Raw genomic sequence first — 15,831 nt, 5'->3', positions numbered from 1 at the left:
GGGGGGTGAGGGGGGCAGAAAGGAGCCCCCCACAGTTGCCCCTTCCCCTCCATTGATTTCTCTGCTTCCCTGTAACGCGGCGATGCCCCCCGGCTGGGGAGCCCAGGTCTCTCCTCTGCACCCCGCAGACCCATTCGAGGGCCGGGCCGGGTTGTGTTGGCGACAGTAAACACTTAAAAGCCCCGGTCTCCTACCAGCATGAATTGGGACACGCGGCTGAACTCCATACTGACTGAGACAGATGCCAGCGTGGCCAAAATAAAGGCAAGTTCAGCTGCAGCGTTTGGACACCCGAACCGCGTGAGCCGGCGGCACACCCGTGTAGCCAAGAAGGCGACCGGCGTCCTGGGCTGCACTGGTAGCAGCGCTGCCGGCAGATGGGGGCAGCGATCCTTCCCCTCTGTTCGGCACCGGGGAGGCCACATCTGGAGTCCGGTGTCCAGTCGTGGCCCCCACTGCAGAAAGGATGTGGACACGTTGGAGAGAGTTCAGCAGAGGGCAATGAAAACAGTTGGGGGCTGGGGGACAGGACTGGTGAGGAGAGGCTGAGGGAACTGGGCTGACTGAGTCTGCAGAAGAGAAGACCGAGGGGGGTTGAACAGCAGCCGTCACCTCCCTGCCGGGGGGCTGCAGAGAGGCTGGAGCTGGGCTGTTTCCAGTGGGGGCAGATGACAGGACAAGGAGCAATGGGCTCACGCTGCAGGAAGGGAAGGTGAGGTTGGATATTAGGAAAAATTTCCTCCTGAGGAAGGTAGTAAAACACTGGAACAGGTTATCCAGAGATGTGGTGGAGTCTTCATCCTTGGAGGTTGTGAAGACCTGGGTAGACAAAGCCTTGTCTCGGATGATGGAGTTGGGGCTGGCCCTTCTTGGAGCAGGGGGTTGGACTGGACGTAACCACCTGAGCTGCCTTTCCGCCCCTGTTGTCTGTGTTTCCAACACATCACTAAGATTCCAGCTCTGGGAAAGAGCTGTTTAAACCAGTTTGTTGTGCAGTGCTGGCAGTGTTGTGGACCACTGGATGTCAAGTCTCGGGGATTGATTTTTGTAGCTGTTTGTGCTCCTGTGGTGGGTTTCAGATTCGTAAATGATTCACTAAATTCTTGGTGCTAGTACTTGGTCAACTGAAAAAATCAGTTTCATGCAGGACCTCTTGTCTTTGACTGTAGCAAATAAAGCTTCCTTTGCTAATGAAAGTGCTTCTGCCAACGTGCCAAGCATGTGAGCATGCAGGATAGGTGATAACTCACCTTAAAATGAAGAGGAAGGGGGTTCAGCATAAGTAGGGCGCTGGACTGGGGAGGCATGGCTTGTGATTCCTGTGTTCTAGAAAATTGTGGAATCGGACAGGTGGTAGCATAGCAAACACCATCGCAATTGAGTCCTTTTTGCCCTAATAAAATCCACCAGGACACCACGTGCATTGCAGACGCATCTGGAACTAACACTCTGCAGCTTTTACTAACCAGTTAACTAACTAACTCTCTACAGTACTTTCTAGTCTGTTCATTGAAGAGCGATTCTTTTTGCCTTCCCCAAGAATGTTTAATCCCGTATTGTGATGGACTATTTGACCAGGTTTACAGACCCTTCAATACATCGTAATTCAGAGGGAAGGGGCTTACTCCTCTGAGACAAATATTTTCCGTAAAGACCTGCCGCTGCCTCTCAAAAACATAGGTAGCCTCCTTACTGTGATCGCTGGTTGATTAAAGCAAAGGAACTTGCAGAAAGGAGGAAGTGCTGCTTTGATGTGTATATTTTATTGCTGCTAGAAGCATGGCAGGGAGTTCTGTTAAAGAGGAAGCAGTAGCAATATTATTAAAGAGAGCATAGCTCAGCGCTCAGGGTGAGAAACTGGGCTTTGGGATTCCTCGGTTTTGTTCCTAGCTCTGCCCCAGGTTAGAACATGGGTTATAGAAATGTGCTTTAGGTGCAAATATAATTTAAAATCTACTGATGCTGATCCTAAGCAGTTAACGAAGGGGTAAAGGATGCAGTACCTTGTCAGCTTGGTTATGGTTGTGTAGGGCTCTGGGAACTCCATAGATTTTCCTTTCTTTGTAACTGTCCCAATGCTGCCCAGCACTGCAAAATCATATTTAAAAATGCAAATTTCTTCCGAACACTTTGATGCCTGCTTTTTTTTCTAGCAGACCTGAACCCTCTACTTCTCTGTCATCTTCTCACTTAATTGCTCTTGTTTCAGCCCAGTTTGCTTGCAGGGTGAGTTGAGCAACAAGGGAGCGCTTCTCAATCTCGTTCTTTTAGGCCTATCCCCTGCGATGGCTTGGATTTTATGCCAGGTTTCTTCTGCAGGCAGTGTGTGAAGCCTGTCCTTCCTAGGTATGCAATTCTCACCTGTTCTTGCTGAAAGCAGGTGTTAGTATCTTTACTACATCATCTGGTTTCTCTTTATCCCTTACAGCAGCGACTGAACACAACCAGCATCTCTTCCAAAGGTAAATCCTCATCTAACTTTCTAAAGCATGTGGCGCTAGAGCATCTAGCATTTCATTGCACAGCAGTGCTTTGTTTCTGTATTTCAAATGGATAGCTATAACTGTCTTTATTTTTATCTCTGTTTCGTAAGAGCTGCCAAAGCCCTGGTTTCAAAATCCAGGTTTTTCTTACCCCAGGTGGCAGACCCTTTCAAACCTTTTTTTACTGGAGATTGGGTGGGTCATTTAGGCAGAAGTTCCAGGGTGAACACGCTAGCCTTTCCCAATGAGAGTGTGTACGATTGCACTATTTAAGCAGGAACAGGAAAGAATCTGACCGCTACTTGTACAGCTTCAGCTTGGCTACTTGTACAGCTTCAGCTTGGCTTTTTCCTAAGTTCCCTGCCTTAGGCATCTGCAGCAGCAAATTTAAGAATGCAGAAAACCCCAGGGGGTTCCTATCCTTGCAGCTCCTAGTAACACTTCTTGCTTTTCATCTCTTAGTGGATCTTCTGCTTGATAAAATAAACACAGAAGACGCTGCATTTGATGAATCCCTGGCCAGATCTGTGCAGCCGTGTCTTACCTGCATAAGTCTTCCACACTGCAGGATGGCAGCAGAGGAGCTAGCAGCCATCCGCAGTCAGCTGCATTCTCAAGCCAAGGTAACCCCAGACTTACTGTGACATTTATCTCTGCTAACAGGAAAGAGATGACTTTTGCTAGTGTAGTAGTAATGCACATCCTTTCAATTGCATACCCAGCACATGGTATATGAAAACCTGTCCCCCCTGAGCTAGTAGAGGCTCTTTGAGACATCTAGAATGGTCTCTGCATAAAGATATGGGATGTTTTCTTTTTTCCATCATCCTGGGGGAGAGCATATTACCTGTGTGGCATCCCATGTCCTGCTGGTCTGGGGCTTCAGCTGCAAGCTTGGATCTGGGTCTCTTGTAGCAGTGTGCTACAGGCCTTATAGTGTGACATACTTAGAAGATAGGTAGGCAGTGACATCTCCGGCTTTTTCATCTGGCAGAAGCTATATGAATACTCTGTCTGCCAGTTCACATGTCCCTTAAAGGAAAGCAGGTCCCTAGAAGCACTGGCTTTCATTTGCTCTCCTGTGGTCCACTGTACCGTATAGAGGCTGCCCTTCAACATTCCCCCAGCCAGGGAGGTCTGTCTTGCTCAGCCAAGTTGAGTTGCTTTCAAGTCAGTCTGTAGGGGCCCATCGGCATTCCCATTTTTTCAAGCGAACTCTTTGCTCTAGCCAGCGGAGTCCTCTCTTAGCCTAAATCGTTTTTATGTAAGACTTGTTCTAACTTATGTCTTCCCTTCAGATCATTGAGTCCCTCACCCAGTCCGTAAATAGACTGAAACAGGAGAGGGAGCTTCAGCAGCAGCGAATCAATAAACTGGAAGGTACTGAAGAATTGCCCAGTTTGAGGTCACTGTGAGATGCTTGGAGATACTTGTTATACAGATTGTGTCCCTGTCTGTCGGGGTGCTGTTGGTGAGACAGCAGACTGCGAGCATAGATCTTGAGTGGGGCTCAGTCCAGTGCTCTTCTTTGCTAAACAGGGAGAGCCAAGGCTGTCAGATATACCACAGGACCTTGAGTCCGATTGTCTCGTTTTTCCCTTTTAGTGATACTTGTTATACCCTCTGAGCACTGTGTGGGGAAGGATCAGGGGTGTCGGCTCTTTGTTACATGCCAGGATACACAGCTGAAGCAATTGGCCTTTCGAGTGTCCTAACTGGAAATGAAATGTCCCAACACTAAATCCCTTTCTCTCATCCCTAGACCACACAACTTTGTTGACACAGATGCTCATAGGAGGTCAGCTCTGACCTTTGGTTTGTGCTTGTTACCTATTCTGCTTGAAATAATCAGTTGTATAGGATTGGCCATGAGAATTGAACTCTCCTCTTGCCCAGCAGGCTTGCTGGGGGGTTGTGGGGAGCTCTTAAACTGACACTGGTTGTGCCATACCCCTTTTCAGGGTGGGCGGGGCGAGGGTTAGCAGAGGTGCTCAATACCTCTGGCAGTTTTATATCAGCATCTTCACCCTTTCTGTTGACATGCCCGAGACCTAACTGCTTCCTGCTCTTCCACTTGCTGTTGCAGGGGAGGTTCATCGATTGCAGAACAGTCCTCACAGTGGCTTGGAGTCCCTGCTGGGACACAGGATTGAGGGACTGAAGAGCGAGTTTCATAACCTGCAGCAACAAATGTTTCACCAGCCAGATGGAGATTGCACTCCAAATGTGTACCCCAGCTCCAGCATCCTGCAAGAGATACACAAGAGGTCAGTACTGCATCTGGCAGCAACCTGGCTGATGGAGCAAAGGCTGATCTTCCCTTTTCTCTTAGGGGGTAACCCCTCTTCCTTTTCTTGCAGCAAAAAGCTTCTGTGGCAAGAATATGAATGTGTGAGGACAGAGGTAGAGCAACTGAAGCACACGCTGAGTAAGTGATGCTCTGCACTGCTCACTGGGGGTGGGCGGGCAGAGAGGGTGTCTTGGCACTGCCTGGGCACGACAAGCCAGCAGTGTCTTGGGAGCCTGACCAGGAGAGGAAATGGTCCTCAGTTGGGAGTATTGGGGTGTTTAGTTCTGTTGACAGTCCCCATTCGGGAGGGAGACAGCAAGGGACATTGTGGCAAAGCGGGCCCAATGCACTTCATGCAGTACATTGGCAGAACTGTGGGAGAGCAGTCTCTTGTGCTGTGGTGCCTGGGAAGATGGTCTTTGCCTGCAGGGCGCACTGTTGCAGTGCACTAGCCATTCACTCACTTCTATACCTATGTTTTTAAAAAATGGCACAAGACAAAAATACTGGGAAGGAAAAAATGCGCTCCTGCTTGGCCTTTCTTGGGGACGACTATCTGGTGGTACTTTGCCTAAATAAAAGTCCATCCCCAAAGTACCCTATGCTTTAGATTATCAAACTCTGCATCTTGTCTTAAAAGCAACTGTAACAACCCCTTCCTACTCATCAGCCCCCCTCTGTCAGATCTGCTGACTAGTCACCAAAACCTGTTTTACCTGCTTCACTTCTGTTAGGTCCCAGAGCTAATATGGCTGTAGAAGAGGGTGCAGGATTTTATTTTTGCTCTGGAATTTCTGGTAATGGGTTGTGGTAACAGTAGGGGGCATCCCTCTGGAGGCTGTGCAATATATACTCCCTATAACGAAGGGTAGTGTTTGAGCTGTGGAATTTTTTTAGCATCGATGCAAGAAAATGAAAATACCTGCCTTGAATCTCGGATCTCAGGCTCGTTATACTGCGTTGTTTTGCATTCTGGGGATACCTAAAGCGCTCAGCCAAGACTGGGTCCCGGTTGTACTCGGTCAGTGTGAGCACAGAGTGCAAGACCACATGCTTCTACAAAGTCTGCCAATCTGAATAGACAAGACAGACACATTGTTGGGAAGCAGGTTGACCCACTGTTTACTTGTAATACGCCAAGCTCAGTGATGACAGTAGGCAGTATGTGCAAAATCCCACTGCCATCTTGATCAGTGATTCAGAGCAAAACTGTGTTAAGGAACTTGGGCCAAAAAGACCTTTCTGATTTGAGCCTTCTATACACTTATGAAAGTAATGGCACTGGGTATTGCACACAATTCCCAGGGGGGACCACCAGGCTGTGCTCACTGTGCAGATGAGTTCTCAGTGGAAAATGATTCTAGCATCAGAGTTGCCCTCTGAGCTTTTATTGAGACTGCACAGACACATGAATATAGAGGTGGCTGTTTAAAAACAGGCATAGGATTGAAGCAAATTCAGCTATGCCCAAGACCAAATCAAGTCAATTAGTTGTCTCTGTCCAGGCAAAGCCAAATTGTTTTTCTTCTCAGACCGGCAAGAGGAGGATCTATTCCATCAGATGTCTGCAACTGATGAAATGAAGAGAACTCAAAGTCGATACTGCAAGGTACCTTGTTTACTGGATCACTTTTCCCAAGAAAAATCTAAGCATGTGCTGTTCTGATGACCTGTGGAACCCATTGCCTCGGGGAAAGGCAGAAAGAGGGCGAGTAGGATTCCTTATGGGAGCAGATGTCATCAGACCCACATACAGATAGAATTTTCCATTTTAATAGCATGGGCAAAAGTTGCATGGCTGTGAATTTGTGTACTTCAGCCCTACACAGATCACCAGTTGGGGGCAGGAAAGATCTCCTGTCATGGACCAGCATGGTAAGAGAATCCAGGAACTTCATGGAACTTTATGCTCCTCTTGAAAACTGGAGCAAAGATCTCAATTTTTGGTGGCCTGCTCCTGTATAGCCTTTATTTTCCAGGTTTGCTGCCTTACCATTGCTATGATGCTTGGTGCTACATTGACAAAGGCTGGGAGGTGCTTACATTTACCAATCTTCTCATTGCTGCTGAGAGTAGACCCAGCCCTTGTCTCTGCATGGGTGTGGTGGTTGTATTTTTTTTTCTCCTTATGTGACCATGTTGGTGGGATTAAACATTGATCTTGTAACAGTCCTCCCTGTGAGGGTATTACACAATTTGTTGGTATTTCTGAGATTCCAAACATGTGGGTGACTGGTTGCTGTATATGGAACATTAATATCAGTGTGATTACAATCTCTGAAAGGAAGGAATTTATTTCTTCTTTATTTAATATCAAGGTTGTAGTACAGACCCCAAACAAGAGACTGCTATGCAGTATGTATGCAGTACATACACATTTCTAAGGGGATTGATATGTAAAGGGTGGGTAAGACAGGTTTATTCAACATGTATATAGGAGTGTGTGTGTGTGTACCTAGTTGGGAAAAAGGCATGGGTACTTGTATGTAAACACCTTGACTTCCCCCAGCCCCACTTAGCCCGCTGGCACCACAGGCAAAGTGAGGGAGCTTCAGAGCAGAGGTCTGGTGCCTTTAGAAGCCCATCCAGGAAGGATGTTCCATGCTAGGGTGTGGATGCATTCACAGTTGCGACTGGTAGCTGCCAGGACATGGGGATGAAGGGGGCAGAGTTCTGAAAGGCCTAAAATACCCCAGAGCTAACGAAAAGATCTAGTGCTAATTTTCAGCAGGCAGCAGCCCTGGTGATTTTTCAGAACCCACCTGCTGTAGAGCCCCTTCTCCATACAGTAACCTGTCCAAGAGGGGCTGAGCTTGTTCTCAAATTGACTGTATTATTGGGGGAGGAGGAACACAGAGCTTGTGGGTGAAACCTGGCTAGCAAGAGGTCTTCAGAGTGGTTCCTGATGTGCATTAAGGAGGACTCGTCTGAGAAAGTGATCGTTATGTTGCAGCCTGTTGCTTCATGAGGGAATGGCCTATAAATACTGCCTTCTGTGTGGGCAGGGTGGAGTGCTCCTTGTCATGGAGCTGTGGGTCTCCATGGCTCTGTTTTCTGGAGCTGTTTCAGGCCCATAGTCTCCCATAGTGCAAGTCGGATGTCTGTTTTCTGCTGGGTTCAGAGCTGCAGGGTAGAACCAGGGACCATTTTTAAAGAGTCCTTTGAGGTAGTGTCCCCTCTTCTCTTCAGATGCTGGAAGATCTGATGAACAGCTACAAAGCTCAGTCTCACGACTTGGATAAAGCCAAGGTGGAGACGCGGAGCACCCAGCAGGAGCTCAGCCACGTCAAGTAAGAACGTGTCCTGCCAGGGGCGGGTCTCATGGGAAATGCAGCACTGTGTATGTGTGCATTGCATGGTGGGGTGACTCCTCTCCCCTTGCCACGCTTGCTGGTATGTGTCCAAGTGCAGCTATTGTTCCCAAGGGCTCTCATCCCAGCTAGCACCAAGAGACCCCTTGTTTGCAGTCATAGAGAAGCCAAAGGCTGCACTCCCATCTGAGCCTCAGGCAGCCCCTCCAGTGTTAGGGTCCCATGTCAAGGCAGTGTGTAAGGGAACTGGCACTGTACCGACTAAGGCTAGGGGTAGAAAATATCCCTCTCCAGTCACACTAACCAGGGTGGGACCATGGTACTCAATTTTCTAATGCAGAAGGTGCTGGGTTGCCAGCTCTGGAGGTTCAAGTCCCCTGTTTAAGCCTGGAACACACAGGGCATGGTTTGCTGCAATTCAAGCCTGTCCCCTATGCTGGAGAAGATCTCTGGCTTGGGGCAGGTGTTGCATTTGATTGGAGATCTCTTTGCCAAGACATCCAACATGGCGACTGGTGTTGGTGTCCCTTTGTGAGAAGGATACCTATACGTTGACAGCCAGGTCGAGCACTTCCAGTTTGTTTCACATCGGCATGAAGCAGCCATCTAGTGCAAATGACTTCTGCCATTCCCACGCTAAGCTGACCCTGAGCTGGGGCCTTGGCGATGAAAGGTTTTGTATCAGACAGCTGCTCCCCTGGGCCTCCCAGTCCCTGTGTGGGGATGCACTGTGGAATGGTGCCTGCTCATTTTCCCTGGGTCCTGACATACTGGAAGATCCTGCTGTCTCGGAGTTAACCCATGTGGTTCCCCCTTTACTTCCTTCATTTCCTGTCATCTCGGCAGGAACTGCCTCTCGCCTAGGGCCCCTCTCAGAAGAGATGCCCGCTTGATTTGCCTAAACTTCAGCTGTTTACGAGCTTGCCCTCCTCTCCTCTCTCACTGCATTCCACCAGTGGGAACAGGCTCTGCCGTTTGTCTGCAGCCTTTGCTCCACCAGGCCTTGTGGGCTTTGGCTTGGTCCCTGGGGAGGATGGTGACGTCTGAGTTTCTCTCTTGACAGTTCTTGCATCTGCCTTGCTTTGTTTAATTGTACCCTTCTCTGTTCAATCCCAGCTGTCCTGGGATATCTGCCAGGTATAGGAGTTGATGTGGGTTTAACTGAAGATGGTGGGACTCTCTCTAACCCTCATTCCCACATACCCTAGTACCATGGCAGGATAATGTTTCACAGAAGAGCTGGCCCATCCTTCTGTTGTCAGTCACTGATCCCTGACAGCTCCTTCTCAGAGGAGTCTTCTGCCCACAGCAGTCCCATTCATCATCATCAGTCTAATACTGAAGTCCTTTGTGATACAGCAATGCTAGGCTTAGTAAATATTGTTCCAGAGAGGCTTTTGTTTGAAATATCTATGGATTTGGCAGGCTTTTACCAGCCAACAGAAACATTATGTGCCAGTTTGGGACAGGAAGTGGAGAGTACGTTATCCCCAGGACTGTGGGGCAGCAGCAGCCTAGGAAGGCAGAACGTAGCTACCGCAGTTAGAAAAAGGACAGGCTGCTGGTGGCAGCATCCTTAGCACCTGCTGGAAGGAGCTCTTCCCACCACTCAGCAGTGTCCTGTCCAATGGCATTTGGTCTGCACAGAGCTGTCCTCTTGTGATGCAGGGCCTTGGACAGATGCTGACAAGGACTGGTATTATGGCATCCACAGAGCACAAAGCCCTTCTCAGATACTGAGGTAATTCTTGCAGTCTTCCCTTCCCTCACCCCTGTGAAATGTACGGGGACATGACCCCCTCACTTCACAGCTGTGTAGGTTAGATGCCGAGGTGGCATGACTTGCTCCCGGTTGCACCATGAGTAAATGACAGAGCTGGTATTATAACACAGGGGCCTTGCCTCTGTCCTTTTCCTCTGATGCCTTTCCCCACCTTCCCCCATTAAGAACCAATATTACTGGGAAATACGCGAGATAACACCTAGTTCCCGCTCAGCATTGAGCTCAGCAGGGCTCTGTTATTAAATTCATGTTGATTAATCTTCCTCTAATGTCAGAAACCAGACTTCTCTGCCATTCTATAGCTTACCACCATGGAGGACATTATATTAACTTGGAAGCCATCTCCAATAATGGGATTTTATTGTAGTTTGTGGTTAAATATTGATTCTTGTTTCCGTTATGTCTCTGCCTTATATAATATTAGTTGCTCAGAACTGCATCCAGCTGCTATAAACCACGTATAGAGGGAGTTTGCCAAAATCCCACTTAGAATTGCCCCCAAAAATGAATTATGCTTCTGTCCTTGAAGCTGATCAGTGTTTGTTTCCATCAGATCTACAGTCACTGACCTGAAAGACCAAATGAAAAGTCTGTGCTTGGAGGAAAAGCCACTTATGAAGCTCATGGGAAAGAAGAGAGCTTGTCAAAGTAAATAGCATGAGCTTTTACATCACTGATGCTCTGGGGATTTGTTTCTGGAGCCTGTTGTTGATTTTTGAAGCTGCCTGGCTCGGAGTCATAGCCATGTCACTTTAGTCTATTCCAGAGGGGGTGCCTGATATATCCAGAACTGGGGAGGAGATCAGGCAAGGAAGGATGCTGAGGAGTCTGGGATTTTTCATTTCTCCTGGGAAGTTTATGTTAATTGTACATTCACGAAAGTCAGGGTTGGGAAAATTCAGTGCAAGGGCATTCCACTTGATATGCATCCCATGTAAGGTTATGTGCTTTGGGACCTGTCTGCCCATATAGCCATTCCCACCTGTGCCAGGTACGAGGGAAAGACTGTTCAAACAGGTTAGGAGTATTTTTCCAGGTACAAGAGACAGCACAAATCAAAGGCAGCAGAGAATTAGACCTTGGCCTTCAATCATGGACTCAGCTTTCAGCTTATCCTGCTTCTCGGTGCATTTCTCCTAGAGAGAATCAAGGACTCGATGAGAAAGGAGATGTTTACTTCCTCCGTGATTGATGATTCCACCTCTGAGCTCAGTCTCACAGATGTCAGCTCCGATGAGCTTTCCAGCACCGCAGAGATCAAGGAGCCAGAAGGTAACCATAGCGTGGCTGCTGTAAAATTCCTTGGTATTTGAAGATTATAATATTTTCAGTGGGTTGTGAATATCCAATGCCTGAAGACCTCCCTGTATGCGTCCTGCTTCCTTTCCCTTCCAATGTCTTAGTGAACCCTAAACTGAGGTCACTAACAATTGGATCAGAGCCCCGAAGCTGTGCCAGGACTGGTTGGTAGGTATTTGACACCCAAATATAGGGTGCTTCAGTCATCAGGGTACTAATAGATTTGGGACTTCTGGGTTCTAATCCCAGCTCTCCACTCACTAACAGATTTGCTCTCCTGGTCCTGGGTCTGACCTACACAACAAAGGTTTACCCTAGGTGGCTAGTGGGGAAAAGATCGCACCCCCTAGCTGATGCAGCTATGTTGGGAAACACTCTCTAGTCCAGTGGTTCTCAACCTTTTGTACTAGGACCCATTTGTAAACATCAGTGGCCAGTGCCCCCAGGCCCCAACCCCCTAGTGTGTGGGGTGGGGGCGAATATGTGGGGCAGGGGGGATGTTGGGCATGGGGGGGCTCCTAAGCAGCCCCTCACAGGCTGGAACTCTGCCAGCCTACAAGGAAAAAGCCACCATTTCTCAGATTTTTTTCCTTTAAAGTTTGTTAATCCATTTTTAAAGTTTGTTCATGCTTTCCTACATTCTCGTGACCCATTTTTGAGAAGTGCTGCTCTAGTCTGGACACAGCAGTTTGAGATCATGTAGCTACACCAGCAGAAAACCCCCTTTTGCTGGCCACACTCCCTGTCTCCACCAGGAGGCTGTGCCATGTTTGCCTGCATGCCTATTGCATCAGGACCTCTATAAGGTAGACGTGCCCTTGAGTTTCGTTGTCTGTGGGCTGTTAGGCTTGATCAAAGGTGTTGTGTCAAAAAGAAGTATCGTGCATGAGACAGAACCAACCATCAACCTCTTGCATCTGAGCTGTTGAGTAGCAGCCCTGAGATGACATTTCCCTGCGTGCACCATGATGGCAGGCGCCTCTTTGCGTGGAGGTGTCTGGTCTGTCCTAGCTGTGTGCTAAAGATGAACCCTGCTTGTGGCCTGTGCTGTGAAACTGCACTTGGCTGGCCCCTGGACCAAGGCACTTTCTGCTGCTTGCTTTGATGAGGAAAAAATATCAAAGTACACAAGCCATAGTTAAAAATACACTGCCCTGTGAGCAGTGCTGCCTTGCCAAAGACTGGGGCAGTGTATATATATGTTCTCATCTGTTCCTTGATTCCCCCCTGCCCCACCCAGTCTGGCTTCGGGGTAACACTTGGTTGGGTGTGAGGCCAGTTGTGATATCTGATACTTCCCCTGGTGGGGGTAGGCATCAGATTTTAATGTTGTCATTCCTCTTTGAGGTTGGTGCTGGCACTCAGTGAGATTAGGAAGAAGGTGAGAATTACCAGCTTCAAAAAGTTTCCTCTTTCAACCTGTTTATCTCTTTGGATCTGCACAGTTGTTTCTTGGGATATTAAAGTCCCCCGTGTTTGCAGTAATATTTAGCCTCGGGGGAAATCCCAGGCCCAAGAACAAAGTGGTTAATATTCTTTTTAAGGACATTCATGCCCTACTTTGGTAAGGTGCTTAAGATGCTCATGAATGGGAGTTTAAGGCATATTAAGCTGCCTTGCTGTTTTTTCCAAGTACTAATCCTGCTGGTTTAGTCTTTATTAACAAAGCTGCTGCAATTAACTGCTTTGCAGACAGTTGTAATTAACTGCTTTGCAGACACAGTTGTAACATGTCAAGCTGCTGTTAGGACATTCCCTAAGGCATTCTCTCCATGCCACATCAAAGGGTTAAGTTCCCTTCTTCAGTATCATTCCCAGGCACACGCCAGGGATTGAATTTAATGTTTACTCAGCAAAGTTCTGTGTCAAGCAAAATGTACCATTTTATAACAGGAAGTTCGTTATCTTATGTTATTAGCAGTACATATTTATATCATAGGAGCAACCACAAGCCTAATTAGTATGAAAGCAAGGGCACCCAGTGAGTGCACTGGCAGTTTGCTAAGAGCTTGGGGCCATGGTTAATTTAGAGTGGCACCTAATTCTAGTCAAACCCCTGTAGTTGGCATTTTTACTTGTATTTTATCTGCCTTGGGAGAAGGTGACTGGGTACTGCTGGATGTTGGAGCTCATCAGTGACTGCAGACACGCAGAGAATCAGTTCCAGGGAGGCTGTGACTAGGGGCTGCAGCTTCCTCCAAGCCACTTTCTCTTCAATGCTTTGAGCTTGGTTTCTCAGGAACAAGGTTCAGAGCATCGCTAACTTCTCCGCAATGTCCCCGTAGGTTCCAGAAATACTTCCACCCCAAGCCTGGAGCTGAAAGCAAGCATGCCACGAGAGGAGGCCGGAAGGATGCTGGATGAGGATGAGGACCTCGGCAGTGACCTGTCAGACAGTCTGCCTGAACTTAACCTGAATGACCTGTAATGTGTAGCCAAAGAAAGCCTGCTTCTGTCGCATAATAAAATAATTAAAGGTGGAAAGGGAATTGGCCTCCTGGAATTACCTACAGTGATGGTGGAGTCTCCATCCTTGGAGGTTTTGAAGACCCGGGTAGACAAAACCTTGGCTGGGATGATGTAGTTGGGGCTGGTCCTGCTTTAAGCAGGGGATTGGACTGGACGTGACCTCATGAGGTCCCTGCCAACCACCATTTTCTCTGATTCTATGAATGGGCAGGCTCCTCAGCTGACCCTGCACATAGTCACCAGCATGGTGGGCTGTGAAGGAACCAAGGCAGGTTGCATACGTTGATAGCATTGGGTGTGCAGTGCCTTCAGTGATGCATTCAAATGCTCTTTTTCTAGAAGACAGCAGTGGGGTTTCTTGGTGTGGGGTTGGACTTCTGGCTCAACTCTTTTTTAGCTTCAAGTCTAGGGCATGTCTGTGGAGCCAGGCCCTGCATGTAGAGAGAACACAACAGACCTTTAGCTGCTGGGCACAAATCTGCTTGGTCAGCTAAGAGCCAAGGAGAAGCAGCTGAGCTGTGCCAGGTGCTGGGCCATGGCTTCCCCGGGGGATCTGAAACGGTCTGAGAAGGTCCCTTTGTTGAACAGCATTTCCATGTCTTCTGCAAGAGGAAAGTTGCTTTGGTTTTGGAGAAGATGGCTGCAGTGAGGAAAAGGTGTCTTATAAAATTCTGCTCTTCCGATCTGTGCCTTGCATCTAGATGTTTTAATTGATTTCTCTGTGGAGTGACTCTGATTTTACGATGACTGTAGTGAATGCAGGAGAGGAGAGGATGGTGTTTGCTTGGAAAGACTTAGTGGTCAGGGGAGGAGAGCCAGGGTCCTGATGGGGTGGTCATTCCTGCTCTGGCCAAGGGGCAGTGAATAGGAGCTACTGGAGCTTGCCTGCCCTTGGGCGGGGAGGCTTGGATGTGCCTAGACTGGAGCCTGGCGCTGTGTTTGGTGATCTTGGATTCCAGAAACTAAAGCTAAACAAGATGCTAGGGAATATCAGGGTGCAGATGTTTCAGTGGGGCTGTGTGAAAATTGTTTGAGGTTGTTTCCCTTTAAAACTCCCTGCCATCTCCTGAAGGACACCTGACTCCCTTGCCTCCAGACAGACACAAACAAGGCTGTACATGGGTGTGGTGTTTCGATTGTATGGCTCAGCGTGCTTTGCAAAGGTGGTCAAGATCTTTTATCCTCATCTGCCAGGTAGGGAAACTGAGGCACAGATCAGCTGAATGACTCCCCCATGTTACAACAGTGGGGCAGTGGCACTAATTTAGTTTGGTTGCAGCTGCCCTCAGCAAAACCCTCCTCGCTGAGTCAGTCGCACTAACAGCCTCAATCCGACTGGGATGTGTTCAAAGCCCGCGAGCCTCATCTTGTTCCAGATGAGGCCTGTAATTTAGCCTGCGATTCTAACACAACATTGAGCTTTAAGCACATGCCAGAGAGGGCTGACGCTGCTCCTCTCTCTTCCTGCAGCTCCTGGGAAAGGCCTGTGCTAACGGGAACGCTTCTGTGCTTGCCAGAATCATCTGTGGCAACCCAACCAGCGTGTCTAATTTCAGAGTAAAAGCACTTTAGAAGGGGAGAGGATTAAAATGCGGGGGGAGGAATTGCCCTGCAGGAGATTAACTCAACAGATGTTCCATTATAGTTCAAAGAGTGTTGGCAAGTGGGTGCTGCAGCAGGAGCGTTTTAATCCCAAGCAGACTGTAACACGGAGACCTGTTTAGGCTGCTGGGATGCATTGGGCAACTTATTTACCTCTTCCTTCATTAGCACCATGGGCATGGGTCTGGATCTGCCCATGAGTGCAGAGGGAGCTGGGCAGCAGAAGCCAGGGTTTCGGTCCATCTCCCCCCAGCTATTGCTACTGCTATTCTGTTGTTACCTCTCTGGGCTTGGAGGCTTCCAGGCTTCTGTGCCCCTTAAGAGAAAATCACTGCATGTGAAGTAAGGCTAAACAGTAAGCTAGCTCCTCGCACGTTGGACGCAAAGCAGCATTTGATGCTCTCTACCCCCACACATCTCTTGGACACAAAACAGGGAGTCTGATAGGCAGGGTCATGCAAGCCAACTGCAGTCTCCAGTTGTGGTCTCAGGCCACTAGTGGCCCTGAGGTTGTGATCCATGGTCCATAAATTACAGGAAGTCTGTGTGTCTTTAGAGCATTGTCAATGAAACTCTTTGGTGCTGAGGCTGCAG

At 48.4% G+C, this 15,831-nt stretch overlaps 1 protein-coding gene across 2 annotated transcripts; it reads left to right on the top strand.

The window, feature by feature from the left end:
• Window positions 1-115: 115 nt before the first annotated feature.
• LOC109307415 (golgin subfamily B member 1-like) lies at window positions 116-13,669 on the top strand. Of its 2 annotated transcripts, none has more exons than XM_019531336.1 (11): window positions 116-264; window positions 2,429-2,462; window positions 2,946-3,106; window positions 3,782-3,863; window positions 4,570-4,750; window positions 4,844-4,911; window positions 6,306-6,382; window positions 7,963-8,063; window positions 10,421-10,515; window positions 11,008-11,139; window positions 13,452-13,669. In XM_019531336.1, the coding sequence occupies exons 1-11, from the start codon at window positions 199-201 to the stop codon at window positions 13,592-13,594; spliced, it is 1,140 nt and encodes a 379-aa protein (XP_019386881.1). In that variant the 5' UTR covers window positions 116-198; the 3' UTR covers window positions 13,595-13,669. The 2 variants fall into 2 exon arrangements, with proteins under 2 accessions (XP_019386881.1, XP_019386882.1); XM_019531337.1 differs by lacking the exon at window positions 116-264 and adding an exon at window positions 1,013-1,238.
• The last annotated feature ends 2,162 nt before the right edge of the window (window positions 13,670-15,831 follow it).

This window comes from Crocodylus porosus, unplaced genomic scaffold (genome assembly GCF_001723895.1).
Source record: "Crocodylus porosus isolate Cpor-Errol unplaced genomic scaffold, CroPor_comp1, whole genome shotgun sequence".
Classification (NCBI taxonomy): Eukaryota; Metazoa; Chordata; order Crocodylia; family Crocodylidae; genus Crocodylus; species Crocodylus porosus.
The sequence above is the reverse complement of the archived record's forward strand: the minus strand, read 5'-3'. Positions and strand labels throughout refer to the sequence as shown.

Bases quoted from the DNA above. Each gene is read 5' to 3' on its own strand.
- LOC109307415 (XM_019531336.1), top strand. From the start codon at position 199: ATGAATTGGGACACGCGGCTGAACTCCATACTGACTGAGACAGATGCC. The intron at 2,463-2,945 runs GTAAATCCTCAT...TTCATCTCTTAG, and splicing joins AACCAGCATCTCTTCCAAAG to TGGATCTTCTGCTTGATAAA. The intron at 4,751-4,843 runs GTCAGTACTGCA...CTTTTCTTGCAG, and splicing joins CTGCAAGAGATACACAAGAG to CAAAAAGCTTCTGTGGCAAG.